General features: G+C 43.1%; 1 protein-coding gene across 1 annotated transcript in view; it reads right to left on the bottom strand.

Annotated features, from left to right (window-relative positions):
- The window catches only part of RANBP9 (RAN binding protein 9), a 48,045-nt gene extending 22,149 nt beyond the window's left edge, over window positions 1–25,896 (bottom strand). Inside the window, exons 1-2 of the mRNA XM_048507924.1 lie at window positions 25,040–25,896; window positions 9,494–9,605 (exon numbers count right to left, since the gene is read on the bottom strand). Coding sequence (XP_048363881.1) covers window positions 9,494–9,605; window positions 25,040–25,448 — 521 coding nt within the window. The 5' untranslated portion in view covers window positions 25,449–25,896. The remainder of the gene's footprint in view (window positions 1–9,493; window positions 9,606–25,039) is intronic.
- Between the last annotated feature and the right edge of the window lie 69 nt (window positions 25,897–25,965).

Here is a 25,965-nt window from a genome sequence, read left to right as displayed (position 1 = left end):
ATGTTCAGTTAGTCTGGAAGGATTCACTGCTTTACCAGGAAAGACCTATTCACATATGAGGCACACTGGTAGCTGCTGCTTTGTTGGTAATGGAATAAATTTATATTTTAGCTATTCCAAACTATAGTATCTACAATTCTTCTTTGATTTTTTCCAATTTTGCCGTTTCTATTTTGAACAAAAAAATTATTTATTAAACTAGAATTAAAGCTCATTGTAAGGGGAAATGCAATGGGCCCTACAAAAGTGGGGGCAAGCAAGCATCTCTCCTCACACTTGCAACAAGTTTTACTGGTGCCTCATCCAGCCCGCCCCCCCTCCCCACCCCCACACTGCTTTTGACCTGCCTGGTGATGATGCACTGGTCCCAGGAGCCCAGTAAGTGTGGAAGGCTGGTGGGGGGCTGTTTCTGAGATTTCGTCATGGCAACATAAACAAATGTTTATTTTTTAATTCCCTTTGTATTCCCTTCCTCCCTGGCCCCTTTCCGGTGCTGGAGTTAAGGGGGTTGCAGCCAGTTGCAATGTGTCACAAATGTGTTTGACGGTCAGTCAAACTTCAGAGTAAATGGTGTGTGCTGCAAGGACTGCATGGCGGTCATCTGACACATGTCCTTGTGACTGGAGAGTAAAGTCCAGTTTGAACATACCTGGGCTTGCATAAGATCAGACTTCGCCTCCGTAAGCCTGGAGCATGTTTCTTCCAACCCAGCTGGGGTTGCCTCCGAGCGCAGGTGTATGCAGTTCTAATCCTGAGAGTGCTTTTTACCCAGGGGAAGGTCCAATCTGTGGCTGGATAGGCACACACCCATTTTACTGAACTCTGTGGGACTTCCAAGCAAATCCTTTGGATTTTTGAAAAGTGAAGAGTATAATGGAAGTCATTCATTTCACAAGGGGGGGTGGGGGAGGAAGCAGGATCAGAAACTTTGTATTGCCAGGTAAGTGCCCACAGGTCCTGCAGAAGTGCCAGGCACGGGGAGGCAGAAGCCTGGGAGGAGAGTCTCTTGGTGGCTGTCTCTCTCCAACCCCTCAATCTAGACAGCTTGGGGGCTTGCCTCAGTCACAGCCCACGCCAGCTCACCCAGCCACTGAATGTCACCAGCTCACTGTTTTGGACTGTGCTCCTGTCCTTTGTGGGCCTCCATTTTCCATGGAGGTGGCAGCAGCTTCCTTGCCGAAATGGAGTGGGCTGTTTTGAGCGCAATGAGAAACCCTCAGCCAATGAGCACGCGCAAGACAGTTCAGTGCATCCATTGGCTGAGGGTTTGTTGTTGTGACATAAGCAAATTGTACAGAGTAAGATTTAAATGAAACAGTGTCACAATAAGTGAAAATGCATCATTACCGCAACTTAAAGTATATAAGTATTTACACTAAAATCAAGACAAATAACTCTGAAGACCATTTTCTATTAAAATGGCTTTAGTACTGCTGGATACTAAGGCCGGTTTCCATGCGGCGAAGCCCGAGCAGGCTGGGTCGGCGCTTCACCAGCGCCGGACCGAAACGCTGGGGCCGTCCCGCGTAGGGCCCGGTCAGGAAAACGAGCAGCCGGCGGTAGCCGGTGCCGCCGCGACCGAGCTTGTCCCTGGGCCTCGGCGTCACGAGACCTGGGGACCGCCTGGCGTGCCTGCTCGAGCTGATTGCAGGGGCGAGCGTGTCCCCAGACCTGATGTATTTAGCACTCAAGCAGGTTCGTGGTGCCGAGGTGGGGAGAGCGCCCGTGAAGCCCGCTGCCGTTAAACCGACGGCGGCTTCCACTTGGTGATATTCGAAAGAGCGGCACCCTGGCGTTCTGGGAATCACGCCCGATAGCCAGCTCGAAGCGGCGAGGCGACCTGGAACAGTGTTTTAGATCTCCAGGCCGTCATTTTCTGCCCGTGCGGAAACGGCCATTATGAATGTTTGAATTGCTGTGCGATTAACTGATAGTTAAATAGGATAATTTTGAAGATTTCTACCCTCATACTTGAGTTTATTAAGTATAATTACTTAAGTGAAAATTTTAATTGGTATGAGAGCTACAGTGCCTTTTCACTATCAATGAATTATTGTTTAGAAAGACTCAACAGGGATTTAAAATAAAATTATTATTATAATTATATTATTGTTATTATTATTATTTATTAAGCTTCTATACCGCCATCCCCCGGAGGGCTCAGGGCGGTGCACGACATAAATATATAAGTAGAGCACAGTTAATCTAACGACTCAAATAAATAAATAAATAAATAAGCTATATATATGTTAAAATCATTCCCTGTTAAAATAAAATATGTCTTACAGGAAATAATAAATTTGATACATTTTTAAAGCAATGTGACAAAAAGTAAGATATTTTACAATACCTTTGGTTGTAATTCTATACAATGTCAGACTTTAATTCAATTGATAACAATAAAGACATGAAATGTTGATAGGTTTTGACATCTTTGTAGGATTAAAATAAAGAATATAGAAAAGAAATATGCTATAATTGAAATATAACTGCCATTTTTGGAACTTTTATGATGTAATATGTGGCTGTAAAATTTTTGCTAGATACCAATTCACTGATAGGATATCTGCACGTGTACCCATTGCCAGAGGGGCTTGCAAATTCTGAAACAGGGAATGACGATGAGGACAAGGGAAAGCGAGGGCTGTAAAAAAGAGGAAAGAGGACTTTAAAGAGAAAAAGGAGAAAACAGAGAAGGTGTTTTCCTATCCTCAATTTGGTGAGCTGGGTCTAGTGCAGGGGTAGGGAACCTTTAACACTCAAAGAGCCATTTGGACCCGTTTTCCACAGGAAAAGAAAACACTTGGAGCCGCAAATAATTTTTGACATTTAAAATAAAGATAACACTGTATATATTAGGGTTTTTTTACCTTTTACTCCACTCATTCTAAAGAAGCATGGATCGCCAGCCAACCCTGCCTTCGGCCGCCCCTACTTTCGCCCGACGGCTTGCTTCCAGCCAGCCTCATAAACGCTCACCCCAGCTCACTTGCCGCCAGCTTACCTGCTTGCCTTGCCAGCCCGGCTCGCGCCTGCCGGCTTACCTGCTTGCCCTGCTTTCGCCCGGCTCGCAGCCAACGCACTTTGCTGCCCCCCCGCTCACTTGCCCGCCCGCTTACCTGCTTGCCTTGCCCCTGATCGCTTGCCAGCCAGCTTACCTGCGCCCTGCCAGCCAGCTCGCGCCAGCCAACACCTGCTTGCCTTGCCATGCTCACTTGCCAGCCAGCTTACCTGCTTGCCTTGCCCGCCCGCCCCCCTGCTTGCCCGCCCGCCCTACCTGCTTGCCTTGCCAGCCAGCTCCCACTTGCCCGCCAGCTTACCTGCGCGCCTGCCAGCCCGCTCCTTGCCGCCCGGCACCTGCGCCCCTGCCCGCCAGCTCACTTGCCAGCCAACACCTGCTTGCCTTGCCCGCCCCCCTCACTTGCCCGCCTGCTTACCTGCTTGCCTTGCCCACCCGTACTTGCCCGTAGCTTACCTGCCTGCCTTGCCCAGCCCTCGCGCCCGCCCGGCTCGCGCCCAGCCGGCTTACCTGCTTGCCTTGCCCGTATCGCGCAGCCCGGCTTACCTGCTTGCCGCCCCTGCCCCGATCCTTGCCATGCAGCTTACCTGCTTGTGCTTGCCCCTGATCCTTGCCAGCCCGGCTTACCTGCTTGCCCTGCCGTACTCACTTGCCAGCCAGCCTGCTTGCCCTGCCAGCCCGGCTCGCGCCCGTAACACCGCTGCCTTGCCATACATCCCCACTTGCCGTAGCTTACCGCGCCTTGCCGCTGACTCTTGCCCGTAGCTTACCTGCTTGCCTTTCCCCCCCCGCTCACTTGCTTGCCCGTAACTTACCTGCTTGCCTTGCCAGCCCGGCTCCACTTGCCCGCCCGTTTACCTGCTTGCCTTGCCCGCCCGCTCACTTGCCCGTGGCTTACCTGCTTGCCTTGCCAGCCCGCCTGCTTGCCCGCCCGCTTACCTGCTTGCCCTGCCAGCCGGCTCCTTGCCCGTGACACCAGCTTACCTGCTGGCCTTGCCCCGGCTCGCTTGCCAGCCGGCTTTACCTGCTTGCCTTGCCGTAATCGCCCTTACGCCCAACTTACCTGTTAGCCTTGCCCCCGGCTCGCTTGCCCGTTACCTTAGCTTGCGGCGCCAGCCCAGCTCCTTGCCCGCCCAACTTACCTGCTTGCCCACCATACGGCTCGCTTGCCGCCGACTTACCTGCATTGCCCTGCCGGCCAGCTCAGCTTGCCCGTAGCTTACATAGCTTGCCTGCCTGCGGCTCACTTGCCCGTAAACTTACCCGCTTGCGCTGCCCCATTCCTTGCCGGCCGACTTACCAGCTTGCCTTGCCCCGGCTCACTTGCCGCCCGCATACTGCTTACCTTGCCCCGGCTCGCGCCTTGACCGCCCGCTCCCGGCCGACCTGCCCGGCTCCGCATGCCCTCTTGCCATTTGGCTAACTGCGCCTCGCTTCGACGTCCCCCACCTGCCTGCCTGCTGCAGCCCCCTGCGGCGGTGCGCCCCAGCCCACTCGCCCGGCTTCGCCCCGCCCCCATTAGAAGCCTGCTTATAGCACTTATAGCATAAACTTGCCGTCCGCCCCGGCTCAGTTTGCCTGCCTGCCAGCTTTCGCTCCCCCCCACTTGCTGCGGCACAAGCTTCCTGCGCCCAGCCCCGCTCTGGCACAAGCTCCAGCCCTTACCTCGTTGCCTTTAATTTCTGCCCAGGCTTGCCCGGGAAGGGGCAATAACAGGGAGAACCTCTGAGAAGCCCGAAGGAACGCGCTATCGCGGCTCGTGGGCATGAGTTCCCGACCCCTGGTCTAGTGTGTTATCTGTTTAGATGATCCAGGGACTGACTGTAGGGGACCTTTAGGTAGAGCTTCCAAAGGTCCTGAAGAAATAGCAAGGTGTGACCGACAGGTTAGGTTCCATCTCTCCCTGACAAATGGGAGATGAAGGAATCTTAGGGAAAGAAAGTTGGAAGGGTGGCTAGAGGACAGTTGGGAGTTGGCAGGGGAAAGAGTATATCTGGCCAAATAAAGTTGAGATGAAGAACAGTTTAAAGCTACCTGGACAGAAAAGTTAATTTGTAACAAAAGATGCCAAATGCTGGAATAGGGAAACAGTTCAAATGTCCAATGAAAAAGAAACGTTACAATCTCTACCTCACTTTCTTCAGTGTTATGTTCAACCCATTAATAAAAAATTTACTCCTTGTTTAACCCTGAGGGCTGCATGCCTCAGGAAAAAGAAACACACACATTAAGATCTCAGTCTACATATGTCTTAGGATATGAATAAATGGTGGCAGTGTGTTAATAAAACTTGAGACCTCCAACCCCAAAAAGTGTTTGAGCGAGGGTCTGTTGTTAAAGGAAGCTGGGCTACTCTGTCTGCTGAGTGAGGGAGAGGACGCAAAAGGTGAAATGGTCATGGCTCAAGGAAATAATGGGGGACAGTTGGGGGCACCCTGTGTAGGAGTCCATAAAACTGGACCTCTTCGTCGAATCTACCAATTTTGGGGGGTCCAATATACTTAAATCCCCAAAACACTGACTTTTTTTGGACATGTTAATTAGAGGCATGTGACAGCCTGACCTATTTATAACCCTCAACCTGAGAGGAGAAATTTGTATGGAGTGGTAGGCATTCTGTGCAAGTGAGAGAGACATATCACAGACGGTTTGCTGGTTCCAAAAGAGAAGAGTGGAGTGGGCAGGCACTGAGCCACAGAGGGGTCGAATTGTATAATTTTGGCTGGTAGCACAAAAATAGCTATAGGAGCCAGTAAAAAAGAGTAGCAAAGACTGTAAAGAATATCAAAGATTGTAAAGTCTAGGCACTTCTTGACTTTGATTGAGTGGAATGGGGAACCTTCCCAGAAAAGTAACAAAAGGTGATTGCACCTAGGCAAAATGGATAAAAAGGCTGTCAGAGTGGAGATTTCACCTATGCCTGTAGCAGGTTGGCAGGAGACATTCAGTAAAAGTAATCAAGCCCACTTAGTTTTCCGATTGTAATTAGATTTTATATTCAGGATGACCAGAATTTGATGGAATGGATCTAGGTGGATGATGGGCTTTGCAAGCCCCTCTGGCAATGGGTACACGTGCAGATATCCTATCAGTGAATTGGTATCTTGCCCACGTTTTGGCCACTCATCAGAATATACTGAGGACAGCCTTGGCCTCACTTTATCCAAAGCACAACATTGCTAGATCCTAAAATGGTCGCCAAAGCACATTTAGCCAAGGTGGAGTCAGAGGAGACAGCACACATCTAAGAAGGGGGTCTCTGGTAACAGTCTTCCAATAAACTGATAATCATGTTTACTCACATCGCTACAAGTCATAACTGTATGACTTTTGAAAGTTATTGATGCCATTTCCAGTTTATTTTAATCTATCACATAAATTCAATTCCAAACTAACTAACTTTTATTGGTAAAAGGTTAGTACTGTGACAAAGCTTGGTAAATCCGGGTAGGATATTCTGAATACGTAGAAAGCCCATTCCACATGATTCTAAAAAAAACCTTCTAGAGTGGCTTTAAAATAATTCCACAACGGTTAGCAGCCCACAAAAAGCCTGACTACTCGCTTAAATGCAGTGTATTATGTATGAATTACACAAATCCACCTGATAGTTTGGTACTTTGAAATGTATAACAGAACAAGAAATTTTGTAGAGAGAAAAAGCTTCATAAGGAGTGCATTAATTCCCCAATATCTATTTTCCACTTATCTTGTCAGACAAACATTATTCTTCGATATTTTCTTCAGCCTAGAAAGCCTAAAATTCCAGCAATCAAAAATAGCACATCAATGAAATTCTGCATGAAAGAATTCTAAGATAAACAAGCTATTATCAAAATCTCTCTTGCAGAAATGCATGCAAGAAGAGCTTCTCTCTAAGCAATACATTCCAACATAAAGGCAAGCCAATCCCTCTTCAAACTCAAATTCTAATGTAAAAGAAAAACTAAGAGCCAATACTAAATTACGTTTCTACAGTATTTCAAATAACACTGGAAAGCTCTGTCTGCTATCTGTGGAAAACCCAGTAACACTGAATAGAGCAGTTGTTGCCAGATCCTAATCTACTATCTCTGATCCATGTACTACATAACGGAAAACTGGCACAAATCCATACAGGTCAAGCCCTGACAGCCAAGCTTTCTGTCAAGGCATAGACAATGTACAAAAAAAAAATCAGAATGTGATCTATTGATTAATCACTTTAAATATTATTCACTGCCACAATAATTACACATTTCAAAGTACTTTACATGCTTGCCTCGTTTACCCTTCCAACAATATTTTGATATAGGTCATTTATTTCCACTAGCACAGTGGGGCTGGGAGGTAGCAAATGGCTCAAAATTATTTAGCAAAACGCACACTAGTAAAAGATCACTTCTAAGACTGAAATCTAAAACTATAGAGTGTTGTGAGCTGGAAGACAACGCAATACTATCTGGACTATACACAACAGAAATTATAAATGAATAATAAATACAGTCATATGATACTCTGCAATCCTTATTCATCCTCACAACTACTTCTGAGGAAGGTTCACATTTAAAAGATGGAAAACGGGGCAATATGGACTTGATCCCAGCCCCCTAAAGTGGATATGAACTGAGCTCTCCCAAACTCCAAGTATAAAAAAAAGCTGTACCAAATATTACATTTCACCTCCATTTCACATCATTAGCTGTTAGCAAAAAGATTTTGGTATATTAATGTTTTGAATGCAACGCTGTTGCAGACTGAAACGTATCAAACTTGAATTATAACAATTATGATTTGGAAATTCTGTAATGCATTGAAACTCTGAAAGACAACATTTGACTGCAGCTGCAATATCACTCAGAAAGAAATCTTATTTATTAGGAATATGATTTATTAGGTACTCCAAAGTTGTGGAAGACAGTGGCCAGTCTTGTTCCACAAAGTGACAAAGATCATGACACTTAGGTGGGGGAGGGAGGGAGTGGAATGCAAGGGAGGGGAGGGAGGGAGTGGAATGCAAGGGAGGGAAGGGAGGGAGGGAGGGGTGGCATGCAAGGGAGGGGAGGAGGCCCAGCATCTGGACATGGCCCACCCACCCTAGCAGAGGGAGGGGGAGAAGAGGGAGGGGTGGCATGCAAGGGAGGGGGAGGGAGGGGAGTGAGTGAGTGAGAGGTGGCATGCAAGGGTAGGGAGGGGGCCCGGCATCTGGACATGGCCCACCCACCCTGGAGGAGAGAGGGGGAGGGAGGCATGCAAGGGAAGGGGAGGAAGTGAGGGGTGGCATGCAAGGGAGGGGAGGGAGGGGTGGCATGCAAGGGAAGAAAGGGAGAAGGTTTCATCTGCTAAGCCAGTTTACAAAGATTTGCACAGAGTGCATGCAAATCCCTAGAACATGTGCTACTCACAAACTAATAGTGAATAGAATGCTACATTCCATTCTTCATTTACTAAAAAAATTCTATGAAAAAGTGTGTTTGCAATTATATTGTTTTAAAGTTTCCTGATTAGATAGACCTAAGAAGTTAAGTCCTCTATCTGAAAGTGAAGCAACAATGTCAGTCGGTAGTTATAAAAATATTTAACTCAGAGCCCTTTGGGGGTGGGCAGTATATTAAAATGAACGAACAAACAAACAACTTGGATTAAACTTTTAATCACAAGGAAGAACTTAACTATACCATTAAACCTCTATAATTGTTAAAAGTACAAAAGTACAATAGCCTCAGTTGAGTAATTTAGGTTGTAGAATTCAGAATCTTGATTTGATAAGTGGATTTTAGAGCAAATCAAACCTGAATTCTTTCTAGAAGCTAGAATTACTAAACTATGGTATTCTGGTCACAACAAAAACACAAGACTCGCTATAAAAGGCAATAATTCTAGGAAAAGTTGATGGCAGTGGTACAAGATGACCCAACATGAAACGGATTGGCTCAAAAAAAGAAGCCACAACCTTCAGTTTGCAAGACCGGAGCAAAACTGTTAATATGAGACATTTAAAAGGTTACAAATTCATGAGGTCACAATAAGTTGAAAGTGACTTTACAGTATATAACACATGCATCATTACAGTAGAACATACATGACATTCTAGATCAAAGGCAGGCAAGTTCTTTAGGATGAGAAAATATACACCTACCTATGAAATGAAGTGCCAGCAAACCATAAGGAACGGGTTATCAGAGTTTTACAAACCAGTGACACAGGAAGCAAGCCAAGTCCCAGAGGCTTCCCTCAGTCAACTTCTGGAAAGCAATGACTGGCATAAGCCATGCCCATCATTTTCTGCCATGATAGAAGTAACTCATCCTCAGTTGCCTGGGTGGGGAACAAGCCTGCATGCCAAACATAACAGTTTGGCATGGTGCTGCCCTAGACTCTCAATTTCTTTTAGAACATAAAGTAAGTATTTAATAATGAAGTCACTATTTCAGCAGAAATCTCCAGATGGTATCAATTAGCAGCATTACAAAAACTGAAAAAGTCAAATCTTACCCATCTCTTCCTTTGCTAACAATTTTAACTTCAAAGTAGTATATTCCACAAGCAGCAGGTATGGGATGGGTCGCTCGAACAGAAGCAGCATCTTTCGGAGTTTTACCATGGCCTGTAAAGTACATTGAAATGTTCAGAATTTAATATGTAGTAAAATGAATGAGACAGTGTAATTTTATTTGACACAGCTCGCAAACATGAAGCTCAAAAGTCTGAGTTAACCTAATGGGCAAGCTGACTAGAAACCAAAATTTAATTTACTGCTACAACATTTCCAATGACAAAAGTTCATTTCACATGTGATTTAGTTTCAGAGGTATTTGGCCACTGAAGTGGGCCATGTAATGACTAAATTTAACCTATCATTACATACTCTTAAACTATTTGTTTAAAGAAAATACTCTTGAGTACTTAAGTTATTGCTAACTAAACTCACATACCAGTTATTTTAAACATTTTGTGCCACAGGCAACAATGCATTATTCTGCATCAAGTGCCACATCAATATGGCTAATTATAAGGTATCCTGGTAAATCTCTCCATGATTTTACTTAACCATATAAGCAGCAATGCTCCACAGAATTAAAAAATCCCACCAATTTAAAGGGCCACCAATTTTAAGCCACCTAAATTATCACAGAATTGCAACTTGAATATTTTGAAATTATGCTATACTGATTCAATACCACATTTCTATAATGATAGGATACAAGCCTCCAAAGTTTCTAAGCTGTTAAAAAAGGAGAGTGCTCTTGATATACATTAAGATGAATAATTATATTTTTTCAAACTAGCAAATGGTGTCCAAGGTACTTGCAGATGTAGGACTTATTTTGGCATGAGCATATCCATGGAAAGCATACTGCATGGAGTAGTTTCAGAGAATAATCCTGGTGGTCTGTAGTAGAAAAGCTAGATTCCCATTCAACAATAGATTAGAGACCAACGAGAATGGGGGACTATGAGCTTCCGAGACAAAGGGAGCTTTGATTTTCAACAGTCCATACCTAACAAAATTTTTCTGGTCTCCAAGGGGTAATTGCGCTAGAATCTAGCTACAGGAAGTAGTAATGTTTCACTCAGATATGAGATTATTACTGCCTTTGTATACAGCTCCAAAAATTGAACCAATACACCAGCCTGGGTAATTTCAGAACCTAGTATAGATAACCAGTTTATTCTAATTGGGGCTGCTAAATAACTGAGCTACCATGTGAACAACAAAGAATATGTCTCTAATCAAAATCCATCATGAATCTGAGGCCTCACTATCCTTTTATCTTAGTGCTCCCAGGCACAAAGAATTATTTTGGTTGTTTTATTGAGACACCGAATCCACTGAATCCAACAAGAACATAGCAAACGGCTACAGATGTCAAAATTTCCATTTGAAAACTGTTTTAGGGGAAATAGAGAATATTTTGACCTTTCTTTGTCACTCTTTTCTCCCCACCCTTGATGTCATTCCACGGCCACTGGGCTGTGCCCACTGCTCAGGCTGCTTCCTCCTCTGCCTGCCACCCCCAGTGTTGTGGCTTCAGCACCAAATGGGAGTAATGACTCTTACACCCTCTCCCCTACTCAGCTCCTGGGATCACTGCATTGTTGATAGGAGGGGGTAAGAATGAGGGAGACATGAATTTACCCTCCTTCTATACATACCAGCTGCATCATCAGCTTTTTCAGGAATGGGGGTAGGGGACAAGAGAGTCTTCCCTTCCTACTTGCTAACCCCTGCCTCCAGACCAGCTGCCTCACCAGCTTCTTCGCCCATCCACCCAACTCCAGCACCATACCCCAAGCCACCCTCCACATCCTTGTCCCTTGGTTGATCATTGCTGAAAGTGACAACACATGACACAGTAAGTGAGCGAGTGTCTGGGTTCTGATCACACATTCGCCCACAACTAGCACCATCACTGAGACTGCAAGAACGCTGGAGGTGTGGGAATAGGCAAGGAGGCGCCAGCACCACTGCTCACTGCAGAGATATTTTGGGTTTTAAAAAAACATTTTGGTAAGATGTCAGATTTTTCTGCAAACTTGGGGGAGGGTTGTCCTGCATTTGGAGAAAAATTTTCAAACTGTCAACGTGGCCCCAATCCACAGATATAGGAATCCACAGATCAGGGTAAGCTTGATTATTAAAATATAAGATACTAAAGCACAACAGAGTTCCAAACTGTTGTACCCTATGCTATTGTAGCACATTTTACTTATTCTCAAAAGACAAAAAAATCAAAGGACTTTTCAGTGCTCCTCATTCTCCATTTTGTTTTGGTATTCCCTCAAATTTCCCAACATTTCCACCAGAAAGAGTCCTCAAAAAATGGGGGGAAAGGGTTTTTTCCCCAAGCCTTTAAACCTCTATATATGACCAATGACAGTAACCATGAGAAACCCCACAGGCCACAGTGACCGTTTGATTTCACAGTAGTTTTGATTTTCAAGTATTATTTCTTCAGTTTTCTATTTATTACCATTTTTGAATGCATAAACCTTCGCCTATTTATAATACAACCATTGTAAAAGTGATGGTGAAACCAGCAATTCTTCACAGTGGCCATACCCCCCCACCCCGCCCACATACACACACTTCCGTATCTCCAAGCTTAATGAGGCATTTAGAATTGTGGTGTATGGACTTTTGGCAGCCCCTTCTCCCTGCTTGAAATGGCTTCTAATGGCCAGTGGAGAAGCACTGTTTATGCCTGCTTTCCCATCTTGAAAAAGAGTTTGTTTTCATAACATGCTTTTCTCTACCTTCAAGGAATATCAAAGTGGCTTACAATCACCTTCCCTTCTCCTCCCCACAACGGACACCTTGTAAGATAGGTGGGTCTGAAAGAGTTTGGAGAGATGTGTGACTAGTCCAAAGTCACCCAGCAGGCTTCATGTGGAGGAGTGGAAAAACTAACCCAGTTCTCCAGATTAGAGTCCACCACTCTTAACCACTACATCACACAGACTCAAAGTTACCCAGGAGGTGAGGATAAACTCCCAGATTTCCTCCTCGTACCTTTTCAAAAGTGGCACATGGAAAACAGAATCTATTATTAAAAAGCTGACACAGGGTCTCGTTGAATATTTTGCTCTTGATCTGTGTATTATATGCATACATCATAACTATACCTGTATACGCAAAGTTGTCTTGCCTGGAATTAAGTTTTTAAGTCTTTTTTTACTTGTAGCTTGTGGGGACATCTGACGATAATGTTGAGTAATTGGACAGAAGTAGCAAATTAAAATTTAAGGTAGAACCTGGTCTAAAAGTATAAAAGCCAACCAATCAATGTAGCAACTTTTGTTTCACAATAAAGTATCAATTTAACATTGATGTTAAAAGTGCAAGTATATACTAACTGAAGTAAGTGGATTACCATTTTGATTTATTATCATGAACTGAAGTTTCTACTACTTCTGTAGTCATCAACTGAATATTCTGGCTTGATCTTGTGGAAAATCTTTTGGAAGAATAACAGCAGATGTAACATTTCCAAAAATGTTGAAGTCACAGAAGGAAAACATAACATTTTGAAGAAAACTGAAATACAGACAACACTTACAATGCCATCCTAAGCAGAATTATATTCTTCTGAGCTACTGACTTCAACAACCTTAGAAGGGTGCAATTTTGCTTACGATGGCAAATATTTTCTTATCAAACCTAAACTTATTTCACTGTTTTAACACTGACCTCATCAATTATATCCTGGCACACAAAATTTCACTACAATTTAAAAGTATAAGAAATATTTTCTACAAGACAAACTACAACTATGATCAGTAGTTGAGGAAAAAGCTGTGTATGTTACAGAATATTATTTGCGGTCAACATATTCTTGAAAATCTGTTGAGTATAGACAAGAAATGATCTCTAGTGCTCTAGATCACTTTGCATAAAAATCATCAGTAAAACCTTCTCTTTAAAAGCATTTCACTCGTTCCAAAGTGGGGGGGAATTCATTGTAGTGGAGGAGTGAACAGTGCATTTCCATGAATTTTCTCCCTGGAAATGCTAGAAAAATATTTTAAAACACGCTTAATGGAAGAAAAAAAACTTTTTCTCCTTGCTTCCAAAACTGATTGCATCTGAAGATTTTTAACAACAGTCTGAGACTCTGATGAACTTCTTGAAAGTCCACTGGTCCCCAGTAACATAATTTCTGTGAACAGCAGCAGAAAGCAGGAACAGAAAGGTCCTACATTTCAAGGTTAGCTACAAGTGTGCATTACTGAGACAATTATTTCAAAATCAATTTCTTTTTAAAATCCCAATTGAAATGTCTAGAACAATTATCCAGTACTGACTGAAGCACAGTTAGTTGTCAAGCATTTTAAATAATGCTATTAAAGAAAATACATTTGCTTAAGAACAATCTTGCCCTGATAAATGGATAACAAGAGCACTATCTATCATCCAATGGCTCAGACACTTCTCCTTTAACGGCCACTTAAGAATCACTGGCTATTTAAGAACCATCTTGCATTAAAGGGAGAAAACAGAAAAACCTGTCAGATAACTCAGCTGGAGAGAGCCCCACAAAGAGCTGGTAAGACCCTATACTTAAGCTTTCAATTAGCCTGCGACAAGCATGAAAGACTAATACTAAAAAAGAGAGAAAGGATGGACCCCAGTTCAAAATATATATTCTTCAGAGTTTTACTGTGCAATTCCTTAGAGGATGAGTGACTCATATACACAATAAAAATATGATTACTGCCATAGGATAAAAGAACATGACTGCATTTTGCGCAAGCCCGTGTGTGTGCGCGCCTGCACGTGTAAAACTATTTCATTGTAAGAATTGTTGGGAGAAGCATTTTTACACAAAGCCACAAGAGAATACAAAGAAGTACAAGATATTTGAATACCATGCTCTAAATGAAACTAGGAGATTAAAGAAAGATTTTAAAATTTGAAAAGATCAGTTGTGTGTTCCATAAAATTAGCTGGGTTTTAAAAGAAGTGGAATCTGTTTGCATTTTAACTGAATTGTGGTAGCTTACAACTGCAAGAAGTTTGAAAGGGAGAAATATTTGATTTGTGAGGTCAAGCACTATAAATAACACAATAGATTATGTATATTGTATTTAGGATAAAAAAAACCTTCTGGTTTTAACAGTTAAGTCACCTACAAAATTAACCCATATTCCAAAAAGTTTGGAAATACGTTAAGCAATGGCTTAACTAATGAACACCTAATGAACTTGGCTATGAAAAGATACAATGCTTCCCTGACCACAGCAGCAACTGTTACAAATCCCCAGGCAAAAATTACCAGGGCACCTCCCAGATTCCTAACTGACTGGGATAAACTATCCAAATTCATGGATTAAAAAACAGTGCAGTTTGATACCGAAGACTAACAGTGCTATGTTCAACAAAATGTCTTCATTGTTAACAATTCACTTACTGTTGTGTTGTTCTTTTTAAAACTCTTTTGGACTATTTTGAATTCCCAGATTATTTTTTACTATAAAGATCTGAACTTTTTTGTAGATCTTCTAATTTTTGGAGTTGTTTCAACTAATTAACTAAATTACTACTCTAATATAGCTGAGTAGAATAGTTTCAATATATTAATATAATAAAATACTACATTTAGTCTTATTTTATTTTTCTTTGTTACCCCCCCCCCCCAGCGGTTTTCTTCATGTTTGCCCTGTGCCTGTGTGCTTCTCCTTCCCCTCTGTTTCACTTTTTATTTTATAACTGTGGATTGTAAAAGACACTAATTTACTACTGAAATAGATTTGTTGTGATTAAGAGAAAATAAGGTTTTCCTTTTTCAACATTTACACAGACTGTGATGTATTACTGCTGAGGGAAAAACATTTGATTGCATTCACAATAATTGTATGAGGAATTGTTAAGGTATTGTGCTAAAATGGATGTGATAGTATATGGAAAAATTGTACAAGCTTGTTTATCGAAGGAAGAAAGATAAGATTCAACATGGGAGGTGCCCTGGTTGCAGTCACCAAAAAGAAGGGGAAAGTAACAGAAGATGTATAAGACAAATCTGAGAATTTTGTGGAAATGTTTAAGTGTTTCCAAGGAATATCAACTTCTGAGTTGGGTGTTTGGTTTCATCTATCACTGATGGATCTCCCGAGAGGAGACTTGACTCTGCTGTCTTTTTCACCCAGAATGCAACTGAACTCGGAGCTGTTGCAAAAAAGTGGCATTAATGCTTATTTCCACACAAAAATATATGTCTGAGAGGAAGAATAAGGTGAGTCTTATGGGCAAATTCATGGGGGAGATGGCAGAAATGAAGAACACGATTATAGAGATAGCTACTGATCTGAAAAGATTAATGCAAGTTTCAAAAACATTAGAGAAAAAGCTGGAAGTGAATCAGAAAGAAATTCAGCGCCAAGCGGACAAACTGCTTTGGTTGGATTTGAGGCAGATTCCACATGGGTCAAAAACAATTGTGTGAAAGCGGTGTGAAAATGGTGTAAAGTGGTTTAAAACAGCGTAAAAGAGTTTACATCATTTTCATACCGCTGTGTTTGGCCCATGAAGAATCTGCCTGAATCTGCAGGAATGTGCTTTAAGGATACAAGCCACGCCGGAACAGGATGGAGAAGATCTTTGAAAAGAATTTACTCCAGAATTAGCAAAGTCCATGTCTTTTTTATTGAAGAAATAGAACCTATGGTGGATAAAATCTATCACATGAGGTCAGCAGAAGCCAAAAACAAGTATCTTCCCCAAGACTGTGTGGTGTATTTGCATGCACTGAAAAAAGATGCAGTATGAAGGTCAAGAGATTATAATAATTAGAACTACCATGAGAAATATTATTGAAAAGAATACAATTTTTACAGATACTTTGAAAAAAGAAGATCCCCTTCAGATGGTTACTGATTAAGGAACAAAGGCCCTTTCTGCACTGCGGAAAGGGCGACCCTGCACCGGCAGGAATTCTGCCGGTGGAGGGGTGGGGGCCGTTCGCACGGGAGCGTGCGAGCGGCCCCCGCAGAGGCCGGCGCGGGAGAGGCGGCTCTGCACGGAGCTGCCTCTTCCCCGTCCCCCCCCACTCACCTCGTCGTCCTGCGTCGTCCTGCTGGACTCCTAAGACCCGCCCAGGCTGCCCTCCGACCTCCAGGGGTCGGAGGACAGCGAGGGAAAGTCTCAGCAGTCCAGTAGAGAGAAGCAGGACGACAAGGTGAGGTGGGGGGGGGGACGGGGAAAACAGTGTGTTCCCAGCGGTGCCGTTCGCACCGTGCCGGCGGGAACATGCTGTTTTCCAAAAACCTCCCTCCAGGAGGGAGGTTTTGGGAGGCAGCCTGACACCACTCTGGGGGAGGTGGAGGGGAGCCAGGTCGGTGCTGCTACGTTTCAGCAGCGCCGCCTGTGCGAACGGCTCCCTGGGGACGGCATTTTTGCCATCCCCAGGGCGCCGTATTTGGCCCGTGTGGAAAGGGCCTGAGTTTCACCTTTAACGGAGCCTATCAGAAGATTACAGACATCCAAGAAGCAATGAAGTTCTTCAGCAAGAAGAAAAAAAGACCTCTAGACAATCTGACTGTGTTTCTTTCTCTTACTAGATTAGGAGAGAGGAATGAGACACCAACTAAGAAACTGAGAAATATGTTGAGTAGGCAGGGACAGACAGAAAAGCAACATAGTCAATTTAGATTCAGGGCATTATAGTAATTACAAGAGTGTAAGTAGATAGTTTGATATTGCACTGGAGTATACAACAGTTTAAAAAATAGGTAGAGATTGTTAGTTAAAGAGGTTATTTTTGCTGGGTGTTTTTAGATTTCTAAGAACAGATTGACTTCAATGTGGCTAATTTTAAAAGGATGGGAAAAATAAGAACTGGTATCAGAGCAAACGAGATTTTTTTTAAATTAGAGCAAAATAAGAGACAGCATTAAGAAAGGAAGTCCAAATTATAAGACAAGAAATTTCAACACAAATCAAACAATCAAACCAGAATATGAATGAGGAGCTAAGAAGAGAAGTTCAGAATATAAAACAAGAGTTTTAAATGGGATTGGTAGCAATTAAGATTTTGATAAGAAAAAAAAACAAATACTATTGGAGAATCCTATTTGCAATGGAAGTCATTTTTACCTAAAGGCAGAAGAATCATCAGGGCGATAAAGCAAGCTAAGCAGTGGGCTGAACATTTGACAGCAGAAAATGTCTTTTGAAACCGAGAAGTGGACAGGAACAAAGAGATTCTACAAGTTCAAAAGAAAGTTCTCCTAAAGCTAATAAAGAGGTTAAGTTATATTCTATAAAAGACAGAGGAAGATAAATTAGATCAAGCTGAAGTTCTTGAATGTAAAAAAATGAAGATTCTATCCATTAACATTGTCTCCATTGAAGAGAACAAAAATATTTAACATGCTTCAAAAGCAACAAGCAGATATTGTATGTATACAAGAAACCCATAGAAAATCAAGACACTAACATTTATTGAATAACAAGAAATTAGGGAACACATTTAAAGCACTGACATATCAAAAAACATGCAAAGTTATCTACTTTAAAAAACATATATGTTTTTGAAAAAGATAAAGATCCAGATGGAAAAATTATTTCACTCAAAATTAAACTACCAGATGGTAAGATATATATCACATAGATAGGATGGGTGCCACCTGGCTTGACAACACTACATGCAAAAGGGATCTGGGAATCTTAGTAGACGACAGACTGAACATCAGTGTGATGTGGCAGCCAAGAAAGCCAATGCAATTTTGGGCTGTATCAATAGGAGTATAGTGACTAGATCGAGGGATGTAATTGAACCTCTCTATTCTGCATTGGTTAGACCTCACCTGGAATATTGTGTAGAGTTCTGGGCACCACAATTCAAGAAGGATATTGACAAGCTGGAACAGGTCCAGAGGAGGGCAACCAAAATGGTAAAAGATCTGGAATGCATCTCCTATGAGGAGAGACTTAGGGAGTTGGGTATGTTTAGTTTGGTGAAGAGAAGGTTAAGAGGTGACATGATAGCCATGTTTAGGTATTTGAAAAGTATGTCATGTTGGTGAGGGAGCAAGTTTGTTTTTTGTGGCTCCAGACTCTAGGACCAGGAGTAATGGGTTCAAGGTGGAAAAGAGATTCCACCTAAACATCAGGAAAAACTTCCTGACAGTAAGGGCTGTTCAACAGTTGAATGCACTACCTCGGAGTGTGGTGAAGACTCCTTCTTTGGAGGTTTTTAAAGAGAGGCTGGATGGCCATCTGTCAGGAGTGCTTTGATTATGTGTTCCTGCATTGCAGGGGGTTGGACTTGATGACCCTTGTGGTCTCTTCCAACTCTATGATTCTATGATATGCACTTTGGTAACCATATATGTCCTAAATAACGCCAAGGAGAATTTTTTACAGTCTATTTTAGACTCCCAAGAAGGTGATGCTATGATATTTGGCATATGAATGGAGTGATAAATAATAAATGAGTAGATATTGTTATGTGTTGTACAGCAGTACACCAAGATTATATAAGTGGAAATAGTAGAATATAGATCCCGCTTCACTTTATCAGTGTGAGTGTTATAACTAGTACAGCTAGTATGTAGATGTAAATGATTCAGAATAATATTGTTCTGTTTGATGGATAGTGAAGACTCTCAAACTTTGAGCATAGCCAGTGCTAAGATCCATCTTATACACAGATGTAAATTTGTTATATTGTTTATCTGCAAAAGCTTTTTCTTTTAATTTCTGTTTAACTCTGAAATTAATAAAAGGGGGGGGGGAGAATTCCCTTACTGACCTTAGCCAAATCACTTTTCTGATTATCAATGATCCCCACATATAAAATGGGATAGAGTATGTATGTCCATTTTGTGCATTGTGTCTGTGCAAGTGTGAATAGAAGGTTTCTACTTACTTTTCAAATATTAATTCACTGAGCAGCCTTACGCTAACCATTTATTGCTACACTTCAGTGCTCTCTAAGGATGTACTGGGCAGTAATTAATTGGATAGGTTTACAGCAAAGGCTTAAAAAGTGTATCTGTGGAATTTCAGCCTATGGTCTTTGCTAAGAACAAGGCAAATGTGAGTGCATGGAACCTAATTTGAAAGCAAGTCTAATATAAAGACAGTATAGTTCATTTATCATTTACTGAGGATCTGAACAATGGGATAATTTACAATTTCCATGCATTTTGAACAATGGGTTAATTTGTACGTAGCTTAGCTTTTTTCTGATTCTAGAATAAAAGGAGGTAGAATAAAAGAGGGAGCATATGCTTATTTGCTGATTTTACATTTTATGCCATAATAAAGTGAAATTCAGGACAAGGGACTTGGCCCTCAGGTGGGTTGAGAAACTCTACCTGCCACGTTGCAAGCATCTACAGCTCTGCTCCTCTTCTGCAGGACTTAACACTAGCACCCTTGCATAAGCAATAGTTCCATGCCTCAGTTCCTATGCATACTGACAAGAGCAGCAGTACACCAAACTGAAATTATGGTAGTAGTAACTTTGACCCAGGGCTTGAGATCTGCTACAGTGCACTTGATCAGCTTATGTTCCTGTCCTTGCCTCTTTTAGAGGCCATGCTGGCAGGGGCTGATGGGATTTGTAGTCCATGAACATCTGGAGAGCCGCAGGTTGCAGACCCCTGAACTAAACTCTTAAGGTGCATTCAGACTATACTTGTAGGAGACATTAATTATGATATATACAAAACCAGATTGTTGTCATGTTCACAAGAGCACTTCATTCCTTCTGCCTCCTTTCTAGCATGGAGAACCCTGGTTAGAGACTAACTCCAGTTACCTAAGACATTCATAGTCAGGTATGCAAGATTAAGAGAGTGTATTCCCAACCCCCTGGAATTTTAAACCATTTTAATACTGATTTAGAATCCCAATTCTAGGGGCAGGGGACAAGCAGATGAATAGCCAACTCTGGTTAAACCTCATACCTGCACTTACCTACAATACATGACGAGAATCAGATTCTAATCAAGATTCTCTGTGCAGGGAAGGGGAGGAAGGAGAAATAAGGTCTGTGCACATCCTAGCTTACAGTCTTCATACAGCTAGAAAACATAAGGAAAACTGGTTATTCAGAGGCAGTCTAAAGCCATTCATGCTACACAGTCAAGCTCTGAACCCTAATCCACCAGCAGTTAATTTGTGATATCTGATTCAAAGAAGCTATAGTGTTTGTTGCTATATCCAAACTGTCAAACCATGGCTTGCACTTTTCCTTCAAATCAGTACTTCAAGCCAGCTTTAAATTATGCCTCGGAGTTCTGATTTGGAGGGAAATCAGTAGTCACTAATTGACTAATAGTGCATTGATGCAGGCAGAAATGCATGGCTAATGCATCTACACCTAATAACAGATCATGGTTTGGTAGTATACCTGGAACAAGTCAATGCTGGCAACAATTAAAAGAAAGGCAGAGAACAGCCAAGATGCAGTTAGATCATTGCTAGTTCTTAAAAGAATGAACATGGACATTCTTCAAAGGTGATGTTAAAAACAGCTTACAGGTAATGTATCAGCTCTGAATATTAATGCAATATAAAATCAGAAACTCATTTTTAAATAATACGAATATTCTAGTCAAATTAGTGTTACAATATGAATTATGGAAGTGGTAAAGGTAGTCCCCTGTGCAAGAACTGTGTCATTATACTGACCTACGGAATGGTATCACATAATGTTTACCAGGCTATATTTGCCAGGTGTTTTGCCATGTCTTCCCCAGTCATCTACATTCTACCTCCAGCAACCTTGAGCTGGCTACCTGAAAATGACTCCCACTAGGATCTAACTCGGGTTGTGAGCAAAGTTCTGACTGAAGTACTGCAACTTTAGCCTAAGGCTTACCTAGACTGCTGGTTAATTCATTAAAAATTAGTGATAAGCTAGAGGGGTTTTAACACGAAGACAACCCAAAAAGAACTTACACAAAACAATCCACGCAGGCACAACTGAAAGACGGGCTAATTTCTCTTCGTAGATGTAAAACCAGCAAATACCTTGGAGCAGTAAAATATCTAGACTAATTCCCACACTGTTCCCCCAACATCACTGACATTTTATATTCGTAAGGACTATGCTAACAAGATCTGCCCAAAATACATTCAAATTGTTTGAGGGGGGAATCCACTCTGTTTCTCTACTAAATTCCCCATGAATTTCTGGTCTGTTCCTCATTTGCAGTATGCAGCCCTGCTGAGGACTGGTATTCCCATGGTTCCTAGAGAGAATCAGCGGAAAAACATTCAGTACAACTTTGAAATACCCAAGCTTGTATACTATTGTATTGGCAATGACACACATCAATTGCCATTAATTTTATGAAATAATGGATCGTTAGAAAAGGAACATTTCCAGACCTACATCCAACAAGCTAATTTTATCCAATTCCCCCCTGCTGCTGCAGCAATGTACTGTATACATTTGGTTGCTGCAGCAATGTGCTGTGGTACATTCGGTTTGTTATGCTCTCCTCATTGAACCTGTGAGAAAAAACAACGTGCTTCTTGGGGAAAGAGAAGGCAGGCAATGATCTGCTCCACCAATTCCTCCTGCTAACTTTCCCACTAGGTTGCCCCTATTCTTCCAATTTACTTTTAATATTTGGTTTTATTCAATGATGTCTGGCACTACTAAGAGCTGTATGCTACCATGTTTCCCCCAAAATAAGACAGGGTCTTATATTAATTTTTGCTCCAAAAGATGCATTAGGTCTTATTTTCAGGGGATGTCTTATTTTTCTCCATTATTTTGCGCCCCCCACCCCATGTGACCAGATCAGCTGTGCTGGGGAATCTGTAACTAGGGCTTATTTTTGGAGTAGGGCTTATATTTCAAGCATCCTCCAAAAATCCCAAAAAATCATGTAGGGCTTATTTTCCGGGAAACAGGGTATAACTGGTACAAGTTTTCTTGCTGAAATTAATGATATTTATTCCCAAATTAGTATTACAGTATGATTTATGGACATGGTAAAGGAAGAATCAGAGAGTCAGCCTACACAAAACAGCCCCTTCCTATGGGGAATGCTACCATCCCTCATTACAGATAAAGAAATGCTTGCCTCTATTTAAATCTAAGCTAACTTATTGTACTAAAGTTTTCCCTACTCTACTAATTCTCAACACCAGACAAAATGTTTGTTGTTCTAGTTTTGCTCCAAATGATCACTGCCTGGCCAAGCCTTCAACTGTTTTACTTCAGAAACTAAAATATTTTTTTTCTCAAGAAGAGTAATTGCCAAATACTGCACACTTGCCCATGTGTAATAAATTATGTAGCTTTTTCCTTTTCTCCACAGGTGTGGTCACAGCTCACTGCAAGTTGCCTGAAGAAACACATTATTTTTGAGCAGTGGAAAAAAAGTCCACTAACAGTTTAATCCTAAGAAGAGTCACACCCATCAAAGCCCACTGACTTCAATGGACTTATAAGGAGGTAGCTTTACTTAGGACAATACTATAACTGTGCTACTAAACCTAGACTACATTTAAATGTTAACAAAACATAATATAAATAGAAGCACTAAATACTACCAAACACAGTAGAAACAGTTATGCATCAACCATAAATTAGGGTCAAAAGTACAAGAAAGCATGTAGCTGGCAAAGCAAAGAAAGCAAGCAAAGAAAAAATTTAAGCTATTATGGATAAAGTGACCATAACTCCACCCATATGGAAAGTTCAATTTAATGCGTAGGACACTTTCTTACATACTGTATCAGGTTTCCATATGACACACATAATCATATTCAATTTTTTTTAATCACAAGATCAACAGCAGCACTTAAAAAAATCTTAAGATTCCTGGTCACCTAAATTCTCATGCTGGCACATGGACGTGAATTATTTCACTCCCGATCTGTGGAAATTAAATGCTGGAGCAGAACATGAAATGTTTTTCTAGACGATGAAGGCATCATCATTAACTATTGATTTACCAGATCACCAGTCTTCATTAAGATAAGTCAATTGAGTATTTTAAGAAAAAAGGCTCAACTTTCCACAGGAGATAAATATTGCCACTTACCCATTTGTTCTACCATTTTCATCTCTCTCAACCAACACTAAAATGTCAATCAAGATTTCACTTGAATTTTCCTATTGAATACTTAGGGAAAGGCTAACCAAAGTGGGCTCCTTTTTCTTCATATCACAATCTAGCCAAAGGCTGCCCTTTATAACCAACCACAACAGATGAGCCCAGAACAGATATGTGTTTTTTCTAGGCGCATGAACTCATATGCTTTGAGTTTTAATAGCATAGTTCTACAAGAAGCATTTATTAACTCTCCCCACTATTATTATAATTTACTTAACCATACTTTATTTTATGTAATTTCCAGGCAAAACTGTAGGAGAAAGAAATTAATTGTTTGACAAACCACAGCATATTAAGGTTTGTTTAAACCTTAAATTAATCATTTCCAACCATTATTTCCCTCCCATTAATAGTCTGCCATCTCACATACTAATTATATTAAGGATTTGTTTATAGCCCTGTATTACATATATAAATATATGATCAATATCTAGAAATAAATAATGATTTTCTACCCTGCCCCCACTGTTATGCATCTTTTAACAGTTTTGTATGAGTTGTTTTCCCAGTTTCTAATGACCTTTGCTCTCCTTCTAAAACAAACACACATTTCTTGCCCTAACTGGTTATTTTTAATTGGACACGTCACACTGACTGACTTGCTTTTCTCCTCCCCTGACCCCAAGCTCTTATTCAACAAGAGAACTGATCGGCTGAAGAAACCTGCCAGCCAGTATAACCTTCTCACCCCAAAGAGCAAGAGAATCCAAGTTCCCTTACAGATCTGGGAGGAGCAGAAGGAGGGATATAAACAGACCCGTCTCCACTTTGCTGCCCAAACTCCTCAAAAGACCCAATGAGAGTTATTTCCTGTTGTTCCATTTTTCTACGCTCCCCCTCCCCCACACGGGCTTCTTTGCAAGATGCTCGTGCTCCCCATTGAGAAAGGGATATTTCCGGGGGGGGGGGGGAAGGCAGCAAGAGACAATAACTTCACAGTGACATGACACACAATTTCCCTTTCACGCATGCACACTCCCCATCCCAAAATTACACGGATCAAGGAATATGGTTTCGGTCTAAGCCTAGCCAAGGCCTAGTTTCCAAAAGGAGCAGGACGGATTGTCTGTGTCCCCCATTTGGAAAGGGGATCAGAGGCTATGGAAGGAGATATGGAGCGGGGAGGGGGGGGCACAAAAGAGGCTGTGGAAGGAGAGATGGGGGGGGCAAAAGGGCTCAAGAAAGGGGGTTGGCTTTGCAGGTGCCATTCGAGCTGTTTGCAAGAAGGTAGGGGGTGGTGGCAGCATCGGTGTTCCCTGCCAAGGAGGAAAAAGAAATGCTGCGCAAGTAAGTAAGGGGGGGTTGCAAGTAGGGCGACCTCCACTCCAGCACTAGGGTCGGGAATGACTGGATTCAGGGTCGATCCAAGCGAGGGTCGTCTTGCCCATTTCGGGGGGGGGGGGCTGCGGTGGAGGCGGCGGGGCCTGCTCTCTGGCCCCCTCCCCAGCCCCTCACCTTTGTAGTGGACGCGCAGGTTGTTCTGCGAGAGGCCGATGTAGCTGAATTTGTCCTTGGGGCTCCACGAGCGGGGCAGCGGCGTCTCCTGCTCGTCTACCGCCGGGTAGAGCCGCTTGAGGCGCCGCTGGAGCTCTTTCTCCTGCTCGTTGAGCGCAGGGTCGCCGCCGCCGTGAGGGAAGGCGGCCGGGGCGCTACTGCTGGGCCCTGCCGAGGAGGAGGAGGAGGCAGTGACGGCGACGGCCGCTGTAACGGGCGGCGGAGGCGGCGGCGGGGCCGAGGTGGCCGGTGGCGGCGGCGGGGGTGGCGGCGGCGGCGGGTGAAGCAGCAGCGCGGCCGGGGGGTTGCCCGGCGCTTGAGGAGCCGTCGCCGGGAGTTGCTGCTGCTGTTGCTGCTGCTGCCCGGACATGCCAGCAGCCTCCTCCTCGTCTTCGTCGAGCGTCGAAAAGGAGGAGAGGGAGGAAGCGGAGATATTCAGGGCGTTCACACGAGTGCGCTCCCCTCCTTCTCGTCCAGACCCGAAGTGACACCGCGACGGCGAAGAGGCAAAGCGGGACAAACACCGAAGGGAACAGGAGGAGGAAGAAGAGGCCACTCGACTGTGGGAGCAGACGAAGCGCGCAGGCGCGCAGGGACGACAGAGGGGTTGGGGGGGGGCAGGAGTCGGCGCGCGCGCCCCCGCGGGCCTCTGCGCGTGTGCGGCGGCTCCGGCGGTACGCGCGCGAGACCGCGGGTCAGGGCGGCGGAGGAAGAGAAAGAGAGAGCGAGAGAGAGCGAGGACGCCGGCCGCCGCTGCTTATTGCTGCCCCGTCCACTCCCCTCCCTCTGCAGCAGGGCTGCTTCCTCCAGTCAGCTGAGCGGCGCGGCGGAGGGAGGGCCTTTCGCGCCGCCGCCAATGACACTGAGGGGGGCGGAGTTGGCGCATG

Source organism: Sphaerodactylus townsendi, linkage group LG09 (assembly GCF_021028975.2).
Source record: "Sphaerodactylus townsendi isolate TG3544 linkage group LG09, MPM_Stown_v2.3, whole genome shotgun sequence".
NCBI lineage: Eukaryota > Metazoa > Chordata > Lepidosauria > Squamata > Sphaerodactylidae > Sphaerodactylus > Sphaerodactylus townsendi.
The sequence above is the reverse complement of the archived record's forward strand: the minus strand, read 5'-3'. Positions and strand labels throughout refer to the sequence as shown.